Source organism: Rhinolophus ferrumequinum, chromosome 2 (assembly GCF_004115265.2).
Source record: "Rhinolophus ferrumequinum isolate MPI-CBG mRhiFer1 chromosome 2, mRhiFer1_v1.p, whole genome shotgun sequence".
NCBI lineage: Eukaryota > Metazoa > Chordata > Mammalia > Chiroptera > Rhinolophidae > Rhinolophus > Rhinolophus ferrumequinum.
This window is the reverse complement of record NC_046285.1, coordinates 69,182,753-69,200,195: the sequence shown is the minus strand read 5'-3', so window position 1 is coordinate 69,200,195 and position 17,443 is coordinate 69,182,753. Positions and strand designations below refer to the sequence as shown.

The 17,443-nt window shown below is 33.2% G+C and overlaps 1 protein-coding gene across 6 annotated transcripts in view; it reads left to right on the top strand.

Moving 5' to 3' along the window:
• The window catches only part of NLGN1 (neuroligin 1), a 775,355-nt gene that overhangs the window by 351,144 nt on the left and 406,768 nt on the right, over positions 1–17,443 (top strand). For all 6 annotated transcript variants that reach the window (XM_033135098.1, XM_033135108.1, XM_033135138.1 and 3 more), the window contains one exon: positions 110–262. In XM_033135098.1, the coding sequence (XP_032990989.1) occupies positions 110–262 (153 nt within the window). The remainder of the gene's footprint in view (positions 1–109; positions 263–17,443) is intronic.

Sequence of the window (17,443 nt, the reverse complement as noted above, 5' to 3'; positions counted from 1 at the left end):
AGCTATATAAAAATATGTCCTTTTGTCCCTAAAGTGGAAAACGTATTCTGTGCTTTATTATGTGTGTTTTTTTAGTATGCGAACAATTGCCAATCATTTTGTTTTACAGACATTCGGGACAGTGGGGGTCCCAAACCAGTGATGGTGTATATCCATGGTGGCTCATATATGGAAGGTACTGGAAATTTATATGATGGGAGTGTCTTGGCAAGTTATGGCAATGTGATCGTCATCACAGTCAACTATCGACTTGGTGTACTTGGTAAGAAATCTCTCTTTTTTCCACCATTAATTAATCCATGAAGTATGTGATAATTTGTTTTGACTCATTTTGTTTTGCTTTGCTTTGTTTCACTCATTGTTCTATGCTTGTTGACTTTGTTTGAACCAAGTTTTTTGACATTTTCAATAAATTCTATAAATGTTCATAAATTACTAGGCAAAAGACAGCTAGGGTTGATTTTAAATTTTAGAAGTAAAGATAATGAAATGATTCACATTGGTGAGGAATGTTATTCCTGATTTGGCCTTCTCGAACTGTAAAAGGCAACAATGGCAGAGTATTTCTGAAGAAGAATTAGTCCCTGGACACATTTTTCTTTCTTCTACTTTTCTTTTCTACAATGCTATAAAGTTCTCTGATGTTTGCCATGAACTTAGAAACATGTTTATATTCTCATAATATGTGTGTAGACTGGCTTTGTGAAATGATTATTTGCCAATATGGTGTAGGTTTGGGCTTCTTTTTAATTTGTCAGATAATAATTAGAAATATTTGTCTAAATGTATTTTGATTGAATTATTTGATTTTTGAAAACATGCATTGATTTCATAAAGTGACAAAGAGTTCAATTCAATAATTTATATACATGTGAAACAAAATCAAAGTGGGGATTCTTGGTTTTGAAGAAATCTGCAGAGAAATATTATTTGCAAAATAATTTATGAAGTACTCCAAAACAAGTATATTGTTTTATGAAATAACAAATTTTTAAAAGACAATCTTGCTATTCTACTTATATAAATTGAATTTTTTTAATATTGTCATAATTCTGGGAGTAAAATTACTATGTCATTTAATAAAACACCTTTATCTGTAGCATTTTAGTTAGTGTTTGCTATGACAGTACAATTCATCACAAAAGCTTTTATTTTTTAATCTTTATTGTTCTCAAAGTCTTATTCCATGCTGTACACTTAAATAGGTATAACTTGTAATGCTATTTGGGCATAAAGAGGCACTTCCTTCTTTCGTTCTTCACTCTAAAATATTTGAGAAAGGAATTTGAATTCTATTCTCTTTTATAATAATTGTTAATATCATATATTTTAGCCATTGAGAAATCAGTTTTATTCCTCTTCACTGTTAGTTATTATTATTCTAACTCCTATGTAAACATAATCTTATGTTTATGGTAATCTCAAAATATAAACACAGAATAATTTTGGTCAATCAAGTTTATGTCTTGGGGAAAGAGATATTTTAGCAATGCAAAGTTGAAATCTTGATCTTTTTCTAGTTTGCTATTTTAAATTTGGATATGACAAATGATGTAATAGATACACTATATTAATGTAGGTATAAAATAGTTCTGTAGCTTTGTTGAAGTATAGAACTTTCTCTATAGTGTCTAATCATGCATTGCTTCAGCTGTTGTTATAATTTCAGTGCACAGGGTTGAATGTCTTCCTACCAGTGAAAACTCTGTATATTAGAAGATGTATAAAGAGATGTTCATACCAATTCTTAAGTATTTAATGTTGTCATTTGTTTCTTATGGAACATTTTAATGAGGATCTTCAATATCTTTAATGCATTCAATTTTAATTATAGTATTGTTTACAGTGCAGTTGTTTTTATTATTTTTCTCACGTTTTTCTGAACTTCCCAAGTTGAAAATCCTGATGCAGTACCAGTTTGCTGATTGAAGATATAAAATTAAATACCAAGTTGCGGTAACAGTGTTCTTAAGGACTTGAATACCCATTTAGTCAAAACACACACACACACACACACACGCACACACACAAAACAAAATCATTTGGGCACACCTTATGTTGCCTCATTATGTTATTGGTTCAACTCACATAAAGTAAGATTCCATAAAATAAACTGTTGTTGTGTTAACATAAGCTCTGTCCATTGTTTATGTATTCAGAACTGATGAGGAATTAATTTGAATCCTATATTCCTGTCCATGTCCTGTCTTGAAATGCTACACTCTAAATGATTGTATGGTAGGACAACAGATTAACCAGCTAAGCAGTGAAGAATTCAATCACTTGTTTGGTCTGTAAAATGGCAAGCAGTGTTGATGATGATGATGGATGATTTACCCAGCGTTAAATATTTGTTCTGGCTCTATTGCAGTATAGGATTTATACTCCTTTGTTGGCTCCTTTGTTCCTCTTAGATGCATCATACACTCATACTAACCACTAGGGAACAGCGGTCCTTGATAGCCCTCTTTCAACATGATAAAGTACAAAACTCTGTTAGTGAAACACTTTTAGGTACATCTTGGAACATTTGTTCTACAATAGATATATTCTGGTCACTTTCTTCCTAGCATATGTGTTGGGCCTTGTTGAAATGTATTTAAGTGAATGAATTCATAAAAAATGAATCATTAGGATATTTGTTTCAGCACACTTTGCATGCGTGGTACATACCACAGCCAGATGAACAGCTTCTCTGACAGGAGTACTGCAGTAAAGACTGTAGGGTGGTTGCTGTTGTTGGTGTTAATAATTTATCTAACAGTAACAAGGTAAGCCAAGGTTTCTTGGATGTGGGATCCAAAAATATTGCTGTTTAGTTTGCACTTGGGAGAGGGTTGGAAGTCAAGTAAAAAATGAGTTGATCCCACATCAGAGGAAATCGGAGCTGTGTTTAGATTTGGGTGTTTTGTGTGTGAAGGAAATGAATTTTGAAGTCCAATGTACAAATTAGCTAATTATAGTACTGCTGCTCTCAGATGATTGACAGATAAAATCAGGATGTCTGAAACAGGCAATGTAATTAGTATTGGTTTGAATTTGCCTTCCCAGAGGAGAAATATTACAAGATTTCTTGTTTGTTTGTTTTAGCAATAAGTAAAAATGTGATAATGTTGCAGTCATAAAATTCATACAGTTGTCTAACAGCCAAGGTTCTAGTTTCAAGCATTGCACGTTTAGAAAAATATTGTGTTTATTGAAAAGTAGAAGTAGATTAAAAGCTAAGAATACCTCCTCTGATAGCATTGCTCTGAAGAAGCTGGGAACAGATTGGAGTTAGTTCCTCAACCAAGACCCTTTTGTTGTTTCCTTTGGAGAGGTAAATAAATATAGACTGTCTTCATTATTGTATGGAAAATGCTGTTGGAAGTGATAAGAAGAACGGCTACTAAGGTTGAAAAAAAATGTCAGGGGCTACAGGGCTCTGCCTGCTAACCTCACTTGCCCAGTTTCGTCTTACAGCTAGCTCTCGGTAACCTTCTCTCATTCAGTCTCATACCTCTAATGAACAATTAGAGTTTCTTTCACTTTTGATTATATACATCCTTTGTCATCAGCCAGTATAAACTCTTCATCCTCTGTTATCTAATACACCATTACATAGTACTTTACAATATATTTAAAAAAATTAATAGAGCTATATTTTAATATTATAATACATAATGAGTGAAAATTATAATATTGGAAACAGTGGGAAATATTTTGATTGTTTTCTTAAAAATGGAAAATAATATTAAATGTGATGATTGTAAATAGGATAAACATATGTACTTATGGGCAAGAATTGGAAGAGAATTTGAAATAATTTGTTCACTATTAGGATGAGACATTGTGCAATGAACATTTTTGAAAATAGAAACAATCCATATGATATATTTGCAAATTCCAAAAATGAAAAAAAAATCAATTAATTTAGTGTTAACAATGTGTTGCAACCCCTCTCTTTATTAAGAATAAATTTATAAGTTATTTTTAGAGAAAAAAGAAAAATTATATATCGCTGTTGGGATCTTATTTAGGCAAATACGATTTTTATGTGATGGAAATTTCATGTTACATTTATCTTGATATGGATATTTTAGAGGCAATTATGAGTTCCTAATTCAAGCCTATATGATTTATTTTAGAAAAAAAATGTTTTAGAGATTTCAGAAATACTACTGCTATTTATTTGAAAATTTGGCAAATTTTGAGAATTCTAATTAAATGTTTTACTTAGTACTCTAATGTCTGTAAGATCCATTATGGAAAAAATAATTTGAGGTACTAGCTCATCTACTTTTATTTGAAGAGTTATATTTAGCTTACTTTATAATGCCGTGTTGGACTAAATCACTTAAAACAAACTTTTGGTAACTTTACTGCATATCAATTTTAATGAACACATAAATTTATTTTTATTTTATTAGAAATGGTTAATGAGATTTATTGATTCTTATAATTATATTGTCTATGGAGTAATAATGCTTCAAGTATTATCAGACAAATAACATAAATAAATATAACTGTGATATGGTCATTCATCAAATATGTAACATTGGTTTCCAGCAATATCTCCTTTGAGGGATTAAAAGGAAGAAAATATAGTCCTTATCTTTAGAGAGTTTTTAATCTAATTGAGGGGAGAAATAAATATTTAGTATTCTACTTCATATTTTATAATAATTTGAGTTTATTAATTGATCTGTATGTATGTAGACACTTGATATTTAAAAAGAAAAATCAGAACAACAAAAAAGGAAGCATAGGATATCAGATTCATCAATATGAGAGGTGACTAAGATTTATATTTGAATCTGAAAAACCTACATCAAGGAGATTGGATAAAATCTAGGTAATGCTGATGACTTGAAAAGAAAAGCATGTTAATTCCTGAAGTGGAACAATGTTATATCATAATTTTTTTCTCTTTTGCATTGTTGTTGTTTCTGTCTGATTCTAAATCCTAAAACAAATAAATAAACAAACAAAGAAACTTCAATGTTACCTTATATTTAAGAGGAATATATAATCAGGTTTTCAATTTTATAAGATAGTTCAAATGTGTTCTTCGTAGGTGGGAGAGGGACTCAGTTCATACTTGGAGTCAAAAATGTCTTCATAGAATTGGTCATATTTGAGCAAGGCCAGGAAGAGTGGATTATTACTGGGATTAGCTAAAGGGAAGAAAGGACATTCTTTTTCTTTTTATTTATTCATACTCTTTTTTCTTCAAAAAAGTACAGATGATTTATGACAAATTCATACACATAAATATGTTGCTAAAACAATCTCAAATAGGAATACATACATTGTAGAAGAAAGGTACAGAAATTTAGATAATGAATATCTACTGGAATTGAACAGAAATGTATATCCCAATTTCTTAGAGCAAGGTAAAAAGGATAATGGATTGCTTTTCATAATTGTTATTATCAGATAAAATTATCATATAAGTTGTTTTTATTTGGAACCCTAAATAATATGGGAAACATGTGATAGCGTTTATGTCATTAGAAGATGCAGAGATATTTGCAGTATATGATTATTTATATTAAATCTCTGTAAAGGCCAAAGAAATAATAATAGATGGCCACAATATTTATAGTGTTGTTTTAGGAAAGAACTAACCAACTGCAATTCAAGTAAAATATTTGGTCATTTCACTTATAATAAGATAAAGGTAAAAACCAATTCAGAGCAATGGATGGTTAATTTGGTCCATAGATTTCTTCTTTCAAATATCAGTTGTATCAAATGGGTTGTAATATGGGCTGGATGTAAATCTATTTTATATTGAGTGCTAAAATGAGCTCATGGAGTAGAAATATTGTTTATCCTTTTGAAAAAGAAACTTTAGATAGATACAATGGAAAGTAGGCTATCTGTTCACTATTTTCAGGTGGATTTCAATAAAAGCAATTATTTGGTTATGCCAAAAACTTAGAGATAATCTGAAAGCAAGCATGTCAATTAGTGTGAGCATTAGTTTAAAAAGTCAGTTTAATATACATATATATATATATATATATATATATATATATATATATGTATGTATGTATGTAGTAGGTACAATCATGTCAGGTCATTCATTAATTTATTCAGCCAGTTATTCAGTATACATTGAGTAATATTATTTATCAGGCCTTCTGCTAGTTACTGAAGATACTGTGAAAACAAAATATATGCAATCTGTACTCTCCAGCAGATTACTAGCAATTAGGAGAGATAGAAAATAAGTGAATACAGAAATTACATCTTTTACATAGATAATGATTTAGCACAAAGTTGACTTTCTTTGCAACCACCTATATTATAAGTGCTAGAGAAATGACAAAAGCAATGAGAAAAGAGCTCATTTATTTTAGATAACCAGAAAAGCTTTCTCAGAGGAGGTGACATTCAAGTTTCCCATTCTTATACTCTATGGAGAAAACCCTTGTCAAGATTCTGAAGGATCTCCAGATTGTGTATTCCACCTGTTACTTTTCTGTGCTTATCTTATGTTATCTCTCCATAACACAGGACACAGGTAACTAGTCCTTTGTTATAATACTTATTTCTTGGCACCACCCCAGGATTTCCTTCTACCTCAGTCTGCTCTTTCTCAGCATCCTTTGCTGGCTCCCTGTGTTACCCAGATTCTACATGCTGAAGTGAGGTGAGATTAAGAATAAATTTTGGATCATTTCCCTTCTTTCTCTACAATGTCTCCCTAGGGGACTTCATGCATGGCTCCAAATACCAGCTCTATGAAAGTGACTTCCAAAACTCTATCTTCAGGACTGACTATTCCTCAGAACTCCAGACTCACGTGTTTCTACCTACTGATATCTTTGTGGCTGTCTAATGAATATCTCAAACTTAATGGCTAAACTATGTAGATTTTCTCAGGTCTGCATATTTCATTGTCTTCCCCATCTAGGTTACAATAATAATTGCAACGATAGCAACAGTAATAATAGCCACATTCATTGAAGACTTATATCCAAAAGTTGTTTAAAGTAATTTACATTAATTGCATTATTAAATTTCCACAGTAACTCTGTGAGGTAGGATTGTCATTTTCCCAATTTCACAAGTGCAGAAACAAATGAATAGAAAGGCTAAGCAACTTATTAACAATCACACAGACCACATAGCAATCAGCGGCAGAGGTAGGATTCTAACCCAGGCAGTCTTCTCTTCAACCGGACACTGTTCTAGCCATCTTTTGTTCTTCAGACAAAACTCCTTTCCATTTTAGAGATTTTATAGTTTTTGTTCCCTCTGCTCCAGGTCCTTCCTAGGAAGCTAGTTCCTATTCTTCTTATCTTGGTGTCTTCTTCTCAGAGAGACCATCCATGTTTATCAAATCTAAAAAGAGCCACCACTCCACAAGTCATATACTTTAAAAAATTAGTTGTACTACATTGATCATACCCTTTATTTCTTATTTATATTGGGATTCTTTGTTTTATTATTGATTCCAAAGCTTAACATAGTCCCTGGCACGTGGTATTTGCTCAGAAAATATATGTTGAATGAATTTAAAGTGGATCTGAAGAGTCAATAGGTGTTGATCTGATGTGGTCATGGAGTGGAGGGCCAGGCTGAATTTCAGGCGGGGAGGACAGTCTGGGTGAAAGCCAGAGGAAGAGTGAAGCTTGGCATGTTAAAAGAGCTGAGCAAACCCAGCTGGGCGCTGGGTTGTGTAAGGGGTGGGCAGTGTCAAATAAGGTTAAAAACAGGCAGCAGGCTATGCAGCATCTTGTTAGAGATTTAGGACTGATAAGAACAATGAGAAACAGTGATAGTAGGGCATTAAGCAGATAAGTGACACGATTAGATTTGCATTTTAAAAAGTGTGTTGAGTGGGCCTAGATCTTGATCAAAGTTGACATTCTGCTATGAATACAAAAAAATGGCTTGTGTCTCATTAAAATGAGATGCTTGGTAAGTCAGTGACTGAGACTGATATTTTGTTCATAGAGAACTGAGGGACCAGCTGAGCCTGACTCAGGTGAGTGTGGGTGTCTGTCTTTTACACAGAGAGCAAGAGATTTTGCCGTTTTTTTTTTTTTTTTTTGGTAATGGAATAAATCAAACCAAAATTATGGAGAGCTCTTTTGAATTCCTGCTTTAAAGGAGTGTGAATCAATATGATCAGTATTATTCCAGAGTTTGGCCAATATAGGAGATTGTAATAAACTACTATATTATGATGCCACCTTATTCGCCTTTCTGTTTTATGAATAGGGCCTCATTTAAGCTCTTAGTTGTCCTTAAAAGGAGATATTTTTTATTAGTTCTGGGAGGAAGTTGGGAGTATGTGTTTCATTATTTCTTGAGACATTAAGATCAGTGATTTGGAATAGGACCTCAGAACATAGAATAAAAATTTCGTTCTTTCCTAGCCAGGATATTTTTCTGGTTCCAGAATTGAACAATTCCCAGGTACTCAAAGGACTTCAGTAAACAAACCATCAACAAAAAGACATCTGGTTTCCTTTTCACAGTAGAAGTCCTCATCTTAGCTCAGGCATTCACTTACTTATTCATTAATTCCCCAGCATTTTCTATGTAAGTGCCCACTCTGGGCTCCTCTTAGTTGGGTGCCTATGTTCACAATGTTGCCAAAAATCAAACTCAATCCTTCCTCTCTGGACTTCACAGTGAGTAAGCAAGACTGACATTACATAAACAAAACTATTAGCTCAAATTTTGATAAGCTGTGTTTCTAGAAAGAACAGGGTGTTGAGAAAAAGAATATTTGTGGAGGTGATATGTAGACGGAGGGTTTCAGGACAGGCCTCTTTGTACCTCTCATGATAGCACAGGTGTGGTTTGGGTTTTTTGTTTTTTTTTCCTGGGACTGGGGAGGGGCATCAGCTCCATGTCGCTGTCCTTCAATCTAGTTGTGGAGGGTGCAGCTCAGCTCCAAGTCCAGTTGCTGTTTTCAATCTTTTTAGTTGCAAGGGGTGCAGCCCACCATCCCATGTGGGAATTGAACCGGTAACCCTGTTGTTCAGAGCTCGCACTCTAACCAACTGAGCCATCTGGCCGCCCCAATTTAGTTTTTTTTTTTGTAGTTGTTTGTTTTTTCCCCATGCATTTGCAAAGTCAAATATTAAATGATAGATACAGTATTTTGAAACAATTTAAAAAGATGTAAGATAATTAGAAGCAAAATAAGTCACTTAAACAAGCAGCTGTGGGAGAAATGCAAAAATCCAACCAAACAAACAAATAGAACACCTACAAACAACTCAGGTATGGTTCTCTATTTGACTTAAATGAGCAAAATTTGTTTGTGAAATACAAATACACAGGGAAAGGATCCCAGGGGAGTGACTAGCCCTAATTATTGGATCTACAAGATGACAACATTACTTTACGGTTTTTCAGAGACACTTGAATGTTTTCTCCCTCACCTGCTCTATATTCCTGAGGGGGAAAAAGAAAAAAAAAACATGCAATATAGTTGTCACACATTCTGAGTTTTTTAAATGGAGATGGGCGTCTCCATTTTGACCCTGTGTGAATTTTCCTCTTTGTTTTAAACAGAGTGAGGGCTTGGATTTTGCTTTTTAGGTTAGTTTGCTTTCTGTGACCCTTTCCTGCCTTTGATGATTCCTCAGTAAGAAAACAAGGCAGTACTACCACACCTTCCCGTGACCTAGTGCTACAACCCTTGATATTCCACCCATTTTCACTATTTTGCCTTAAAAATATACTGCAATTTCATCTGCTAGGACACCTTATAATATCTTTTTCTAAAGTCCTTCCTGAACTGCTACTTACTTCATAAACATTTGGATGTTACTTCTTTTTCTTTGTCCTTCTGTTTTTAATAGACACAGTTCAGTTTGTTATTGTTGTTATTGTTTTGTTTTGTTTTTATAATACCTTATATTTGTCTCCTTCTTTCTCTTCCTATTGCTTTTATCTACTCTCCTTGGATTTCCAGGTCTTCCATCTGACCCCTGAACCTCCAGACCCAAACTTACATGCCAGATCACCTTAAACATACATTAAAATTACAACAGAAAACCAGTTTCTTCAATTTTATTCAGCTTTATGTCTCTATATATTTCTCAACAACTCTGGGATCCATTCCAGATTTTCCCTGTTGCTCCTCTTCTTAGGAAACTGTGTCTTCTATTAGTTTTTGGACAGCCCCTTCCACTCAAGTCAGGTGAACCTCTTCACTGCCTACCAGGATCTTTTCCAATGCTTACTTGCCACATGTACCCACCTTGTGCAATCTACATAGCCCAGCTGTCACCTGACTTGTCTATAAAAATGGCCTCAGGACGGCTTGATCCATGTCTTCCCAAGGCTTGCATAGATTAGGCAGCCTGCCTTTCGCTTTGGCCTGCACAAAGCCAACCTCACTTGTTATTGTCGCGTGTATTAACTGCTCAATATAGTAGATGCCTTGCCATCCAAACTGGAAAATAAAAAGTGTCTTATCTGGTTATCCAATTTCCTCAAGACTGGCAAAGTGCTCTACATACAAAATTCAAAAGTCCATAAGCATGCACATTCATTTTCTTTGATCTCTTCTCAGGATGAGATAGGAATGACCTGGGATACAGAGCAGGTAGAAAGAATGACTGGTAATGGAGATTGCGGGCGGTATAAGAGTAATAACCGTGTGCATACCAGGCCTCATGTCTAGTTCCACATAAATGAGGTGAGGTCTTATTGATGATAGCAAACATTTGCCCCTGGTAGCAGTCAAGAGAAGCCCCTGGATCCTCTGGAGAAATGCCCCATGTGCTAGAACTGTAGTGCAAGAAAGTTGTAATTTACGAGTATTTTAAACTGGTGATTTCTGCATTTACCATACATGTAATATTTGCATTATTCTCTTTCCTGCTTAGCATACACTGAGTAAAAAGATTGGTGCTCATGCACATTAGATAAATATGAAAATGTTGAAACACCACTCTTTGAATTTAAGTATATAGAATATTGTAGAAAGGATAACTATTGACTTTATGTATATAATAGGCTCTGGATTCTGTAATTTTTTTCGAGCTCAGCTTAAAGCTCTTCTTTTGTGAAAAAAAAATGGGAGAAAAAGAAAAAAAAATATTTGTAATTTCTTTAACTTTGCATTTTGCAGCTTCATCTTTTTTAACTGAATTACAGGTGCTCAATTATTGCCACAAACAGACAAAGGTTGGGGTGAGAGATCTTTAACTATATACTCACCCAGTTTCTCTAACAGTACAGATAGGGCCATAGATTTAGCCATTAGTCTTAAAAATTTTCCAAATATGAGACAAGTTGTATTTCTCAACTGATTTATATATCGATAAAGTCACCATTTAGAAACTTTTCTAAAGGGTTGAAGCATATCCCTGAGATGGGAGATATCCAAGAGAAACATTAATATCTTTCTTGTGGTATTTGCTAGCTTCTTGCATTTGAGCTTTGAAAATCAATACCTTTTCTAGAAAAGTCAGTTCTCTTAGAAATTATATAACGTAGTCAAACAGAAATAAGTTATTAAGCATTCTGTGCTAATATCATTAGAATTAATCGCAGTTTTTCTGACAGAAAAGAATACATAATGATTTTTATGTGATTTGATAATGTTAGAATTAATTTTTTTTGACTTTGTATGAATATAAGCCTTAAGAAATATGGATTTTTCCTTTTTAACATAAATAAGAAGGTTGCTTTACTAGATGCTGTTGTTCCTTGAAATATACCACAATATTATCTGTTTAAAGTCAACAAGAAATTTGTTTTTTAGAGTGTATATTTGACTTTTTTGTTTTAGAGCCAACCCATAATATTTACCAAACTAGAGAGTTGATAGTCAACAGTTCGTACTTGGTTTTGTTTTCTAGAAGAACACGTTTGGAAAGACCTTAGCAGGCATATATAACTTTTCCCAAATTCTAGGCTATTCTGTATTCAAATGTGTACTAGCCACAAATTCTATTAGTGATATTTCATCATAATTTGTATAATCTTGATATTTGGAAGGTAATTAACTACATTTTTTAAAAACTTACATCTTTTTATCCTTCTATTTTCTAGAAAGTATTTGTGACAGGTTATGCGAGGATATACAATAAAATTATGTTCAGATAAATATAAAAAAAATCAGGTCTAGAGAAAAAAAAACAGACCAAGAAAGGCAAAGCAAAAAGCAAACAAACAAACAAAATCAGAACAGTTTGAAAACATTTCCAGGTTGATAACTTGGGCTCTGAGCTGGAAACTACCAAGTTTTATTTATTTCTTAATATCAGAAGGGCCGTGAAACATGACAGTTCAGAGAAATCAAAGGTATTCTAGGCAATAATTTTTTCAAAAGAATTTTCTCGTGTGGGATTTTATGTTCAGGACACAATTATAAAACTAGAATTCTACGCTGAAATGCTTAAAAAATGAAACAGCCAAAACCCTGTTGTTCAAACTTATTCCTGCACCATTCTTTGCTGTGTTCTGTGTACCTGCAGTCATCTACCCCATGAGTTATCTTTTTTCTTCCTGTTAACTGGGGTCCAGCAAGAGGGATCTTCCAGAAACAGCAAGTGGGGGTAGGGAATATTGATAGTAATAAAGCAATGGAAAGAGATGGGTTTCTGTGCAATGTATGCATTCTGTGGGTACATTTTATAATGGGATATTTGTTTTATATGAAAAAACTACCAATTATTTACTTTGCTGGCCCACTAATGCAGGTCGACTGAGTCGGTGGGTTTGGATAAAAAAAAGAGCTTCTCTGTGGCTTTTTCAGTTCATCTGTTATCCTTAAGAGCAAAGAATAATTTACTTAGTTTTCTTTGTAAAATGGTATCAGATGATCAAGAACCCAGATTTATCGTTTCTTATTATTCTCTTAAAAAGATCAACTTGCTATATTATCATTTTTTCTTTTTCTTGTCCTTTGCTTTTGGTCCAGTCTTTACATAGAAGAAAAATAGAGTCTGCTATTTTTCTGAAATAGAATTAAATTTGGGTAATTACAATTTAATGTTGTGTCAGTTAACTCTATATCACTTTTCTGTGTAACTCAAGTGATAGACAGTATATGTCAGCAGAAATTCCTAGCTGCTTTAAGCTCAGTAAATCCCAATTATAAATATCTTCACATGATTTCAAAATTGTATGCATAAGTGTACCTCTCAGATGTTAGAAAAATTAATTTATTATTCTAGTCTTGAATCTTGCAAAAGTTATGGACCTATTCTCTTAAATGTTTTTTAATAGGTCTCCCTATCCAACACTTACTGCTTCTGTGTCTCCAAATGTCTAATAGAAATATAATACAATCCACATACGTAATTTTAGATTGTATAGTAGCCACACTAAAGAAAAGAAAAAAGAAATAGGCAAAATTAATTTTAAGAATTTTATTTTATTCAACCTAATATTTTATTCAACGCAAATGTTATCATTTCTAGATGAAATCAACATGAAATTATTAATGAGACATTTTGCATCTTTTATACATTGAAATATGGTATGTATTTTATATTTACAGAAATATTTCAGTTCAGATGCTTTATTCCCAACAGCTAAAGGACAATATAGTCTTGCCAATAATAATAATAATAACAATAATGATACAGTTGTGTTTAAAAGAAAACAGTATTTGGCACTGCTTCATTTTTAAAATTTAAGTCAACTAAAATGATATAAAATGAAAAAAGTATAGTTCTTCTGTAACACAAGTTTTAAGTTCTTAAAATCTAAAAGTGCTACATTTTAAGTGCTCACTAGTCAGATGTGGACAGGAGCTACCGTACTGAGCAGCACAGCTATAGACTGTTGTTACTTAACGTTTTTGATTATACTCATCTGTTAGGAGAAATTTTTGAAGCAAGAACTTTCAATTCATGGTTGTATTTATAAATTATACACATGTACCATGGTACTAATATTATGTATTATAAAAATACATCAGAGGTGTTCATTTTAAAGATGGAATAGTATTTTAAAATATTATTTTATCTTCCTTTTTAAACATCTTTTTTTATTTTATAAAGCTTCATTTTAAAAAGCTCCATCATTTTTAAGATATCAATTTTACATTTTGTCGTCCAGAGATTAGACGACTTTCTAAGATCTGTTTAATGTTTAGTTTTAATGGCTGTTAAAGCTGAAAAAGATGATTCACAAAGACACCAAAATACACATTTAAAGAGAAGTTCATTGTTAATCTTAGTATATTTAAATCCATATACTAGTCTTTGTGATAATTCTGAAGGCTGAATTCTTATCAGAATTAAATTGTCATGGTTTTAATGTTGGAATGTAGTTGGCTATAAAGTGCACTCCTAACAGCAACACACAAACAACAACAACAACAAAACCCAACAGTGTCAGCTTTGCCAATTTGTGGCTTATTGGTACTTGTATAATAACACCTTCGATCTGTAACTTATTTGCAGGAATCCTTTGAAGCCAGCTGCCCCTGTGAGTGCGAGTTTTTATTAAAATCAGATGACTAAACAATAAATCCACCTAACTGGGCTTATGTAGTCTGTAGTGTGCTTTAAAACATAACCTTCACAAGGGCATAACAAGCTGCCAGGCAATGTCCTCCCTGCCCTCAGGAGTCCTCATGCACTGTCTATGACGTGTGTATATGACATGTGCAGTTAAACGGCATGATCGATTTACATACCCAGGGAAGGTTTCAGTATCATTCTCTATATTGAAAAGGTAGATTTCTCTTTTTTTCTTTTATAAAAGATAAATGTAAATATATGTTTTGCTACATTCTTCCCACACTCCTTTGGATCATATTGTGGTTCCCTTGGGTAAGTGCTTGCCATTTTGAAGACTACTGATCTAAATTACCATGTTCCTTATCATCAGGAGTATGATTTGGTGACATGATATTGTGGCTTGAGAATTGTTCTCTTATTGGCCATTCATAGCAGAAATATCTTTTGTTAACTAACATTTAGCACCATTCTGAAAGTAGACTAGAAACCTTATATAGGTTCTTTCAGTTTTGTGAGTATATAGAAACTCCATCCAACACTCTGGCAGCCTTAAAGTAGGCCAAATCACCACTTAGACCTCCTCAAACTGTGCCCAAGAGAAGAGCACAGAAACTAGGCCAGTCAAAGAACAAATGCCAGAGTGGAGGAATTAAAATCTCTATTTTAAAAATATTCCTCATTTTCATTCACTTCAGAAGAATTCAATTTATGCTTTATTATGTTTCAGACGATGATACTCCACTGAAAGGAGCACAGAGAGTTTTGTAGCAAAAATATTTTTAAAGGATGATTTAAAATGTTGATAGTGTGATTAATTTTTATTTTTAAATTTAAAGTATAATGATTTATTGGTAAAAGCCATTATAAGCAATTGAATCAGTTTTTTTTCATTTTTCATAGTGGAAAAAATATAAGAATGTCATTTTTTCCTATTTCAACTTGATTGTAGTTTTTATATAATTTGCTCAGCCTTGTTATATTTGTAGTGGTTAATATCAGTAAAATGTATTCGTTATTTAAAGTTTTCCTTTTTCTTCTATTTTTCTCCCAAAATAAAGTCTTTTATTATTAGTCAAAAAAAATTGGTGTTTACATCCTGATCTCCAAAGCTCAAGAACTTCCCAGCCAAATTAATTGGATGCTCAATCGCTATTTAACATGATCTTTACATGTTGCTTGATACGCTTTTTTACTAAAGAAAAGTAGATCTAAGAGGATTAAGTCTAAGGAATGGTAAAATTGAAATGATCATACTCTTCATTTTGAGTTTTTATTTCAGATCCTAAAATGCTTGAGGTTTCCTAGGTGAAAGATTAGTAATCTACTATAAGAAAGGTTTTCTCTAATAGCTAAAAGAGCCTAAACTGAGATTTTGGTTTCTAAATAGATCTTCTGGTAGAGCAAAATACAGTGCATTTGAGCTTTGCTCTGATGGAAAAAATAGTGTTTCTTAAAGTGAGTATTCCTGAGGCATAGAAAGATTTCAGAATTGCACACAGCATTTTCATTGGCTCAGTTCGTAATAACAGATGGCATTGGCCAGAACAAATGACGTGACTCCACCAAACTATATGAGGGATGGTAAATACAGGGAAGCAATAGACTATGCCATGAGCATTACTGTTTCAGTCATGACGCGTTAGTCATCTAAGGCAACACAAACTTTCTGTGTCTGATTCCTGAAGGATTCATTCTGAGTTTCCACCAAAATATTTTGTTTTGAAATTTTTAGTTGCAGTGTTTTGAAAATAAGAACTTCTGCTGAGAGTGTTCATGATGATTTATTCATTTGAAAAACAATTACTATATGGTTTATTTATCCTGGGCTAGATATCGGGATACAAAGAGGAGTGAAACATAGTCTTTCTGGTCGCTAGAAGCTTACTGATTTGTGAAAAAGGTATGTAAACCTATAAATTATATTGGTAAATGAATTTTCTCATTTATTCAACATTTATTTATCACGTATTAGGTACCAGGGATCAGGACAAAACTTCTGGTTCATAGTGATTACATTCTAGATGGGAGTAGGGAAAGGTAGATAGGAAATAAATAACCCCCCCAAAAAAACAAAAAAAGAAGTCACATCACAGAATAATAAGTGCTTTGGGGAAAATAAAACATTATGATGCTCAGAGATGAAGTCGCAAAGGTACTTTAGATTAGGTGATCAGTAAAGACTGCCCTAAGATGGAGTCATTCATGCTGAGGCCTGAGGAGCCAGCCATTCCAAGATCTGGTGACAAAGCATTCTAGAGGGAAGACCAGAGTAGACCAAGTTTCTAAAATTATAATTAGTTACACTACAGAAGGCAGACTAGTGACACTGGAGCTTAATATATCAGGAACAGAGTCAGGGGATGTTGGAGATGGAGACAATAGCTAGACTATGTAGGGTCTGTAGGTTGAGATAAGGATTCTAATGAAGAGATGTAAATAATCATTGGCTATTTAGGGGCACACAATTTGTTCTATTACCTTAGAATAGGGCAGGGGGTCAATGAGAAAAATCGCATGGGAGAGACGATGCCTGAGCTGGACTTTAAAAAATGAATGTGGGTCAGCTGGCCCAGCAGAGATGACGGTCAGCATGTGCAGGGAATGAAAAGCTGTACGTTATTGTTAGAGCTGAAAATGAGTGCAAGAAGACAGTACAGGAATATCTGATGCTGCTAAGAATTTGGAGGAAGAGCAGCAATGGGACAGCACCTTAAAAGACCCCCATCTTATTTTTATGAGCCCCACAAAAATATCAAACCAACAAAATTGTACCATTTCTCCCATTAGTATTTGTCTTGCCTAAAGAAATTAAAGGATGTTTTCATAATTTTCATAATCTTGAGTTTGTTAAAACTATACATTTCATTCTTATTACTGAAACTTATTCATGATATGTATACATAATTGTGTGATTTGAGTTACTGTCATATGTAGACAGTTATTTAAACACTTATTAATTTTCACATTGCAGATTTCTTTTTGTAGTGTGAATCCTGTCATGT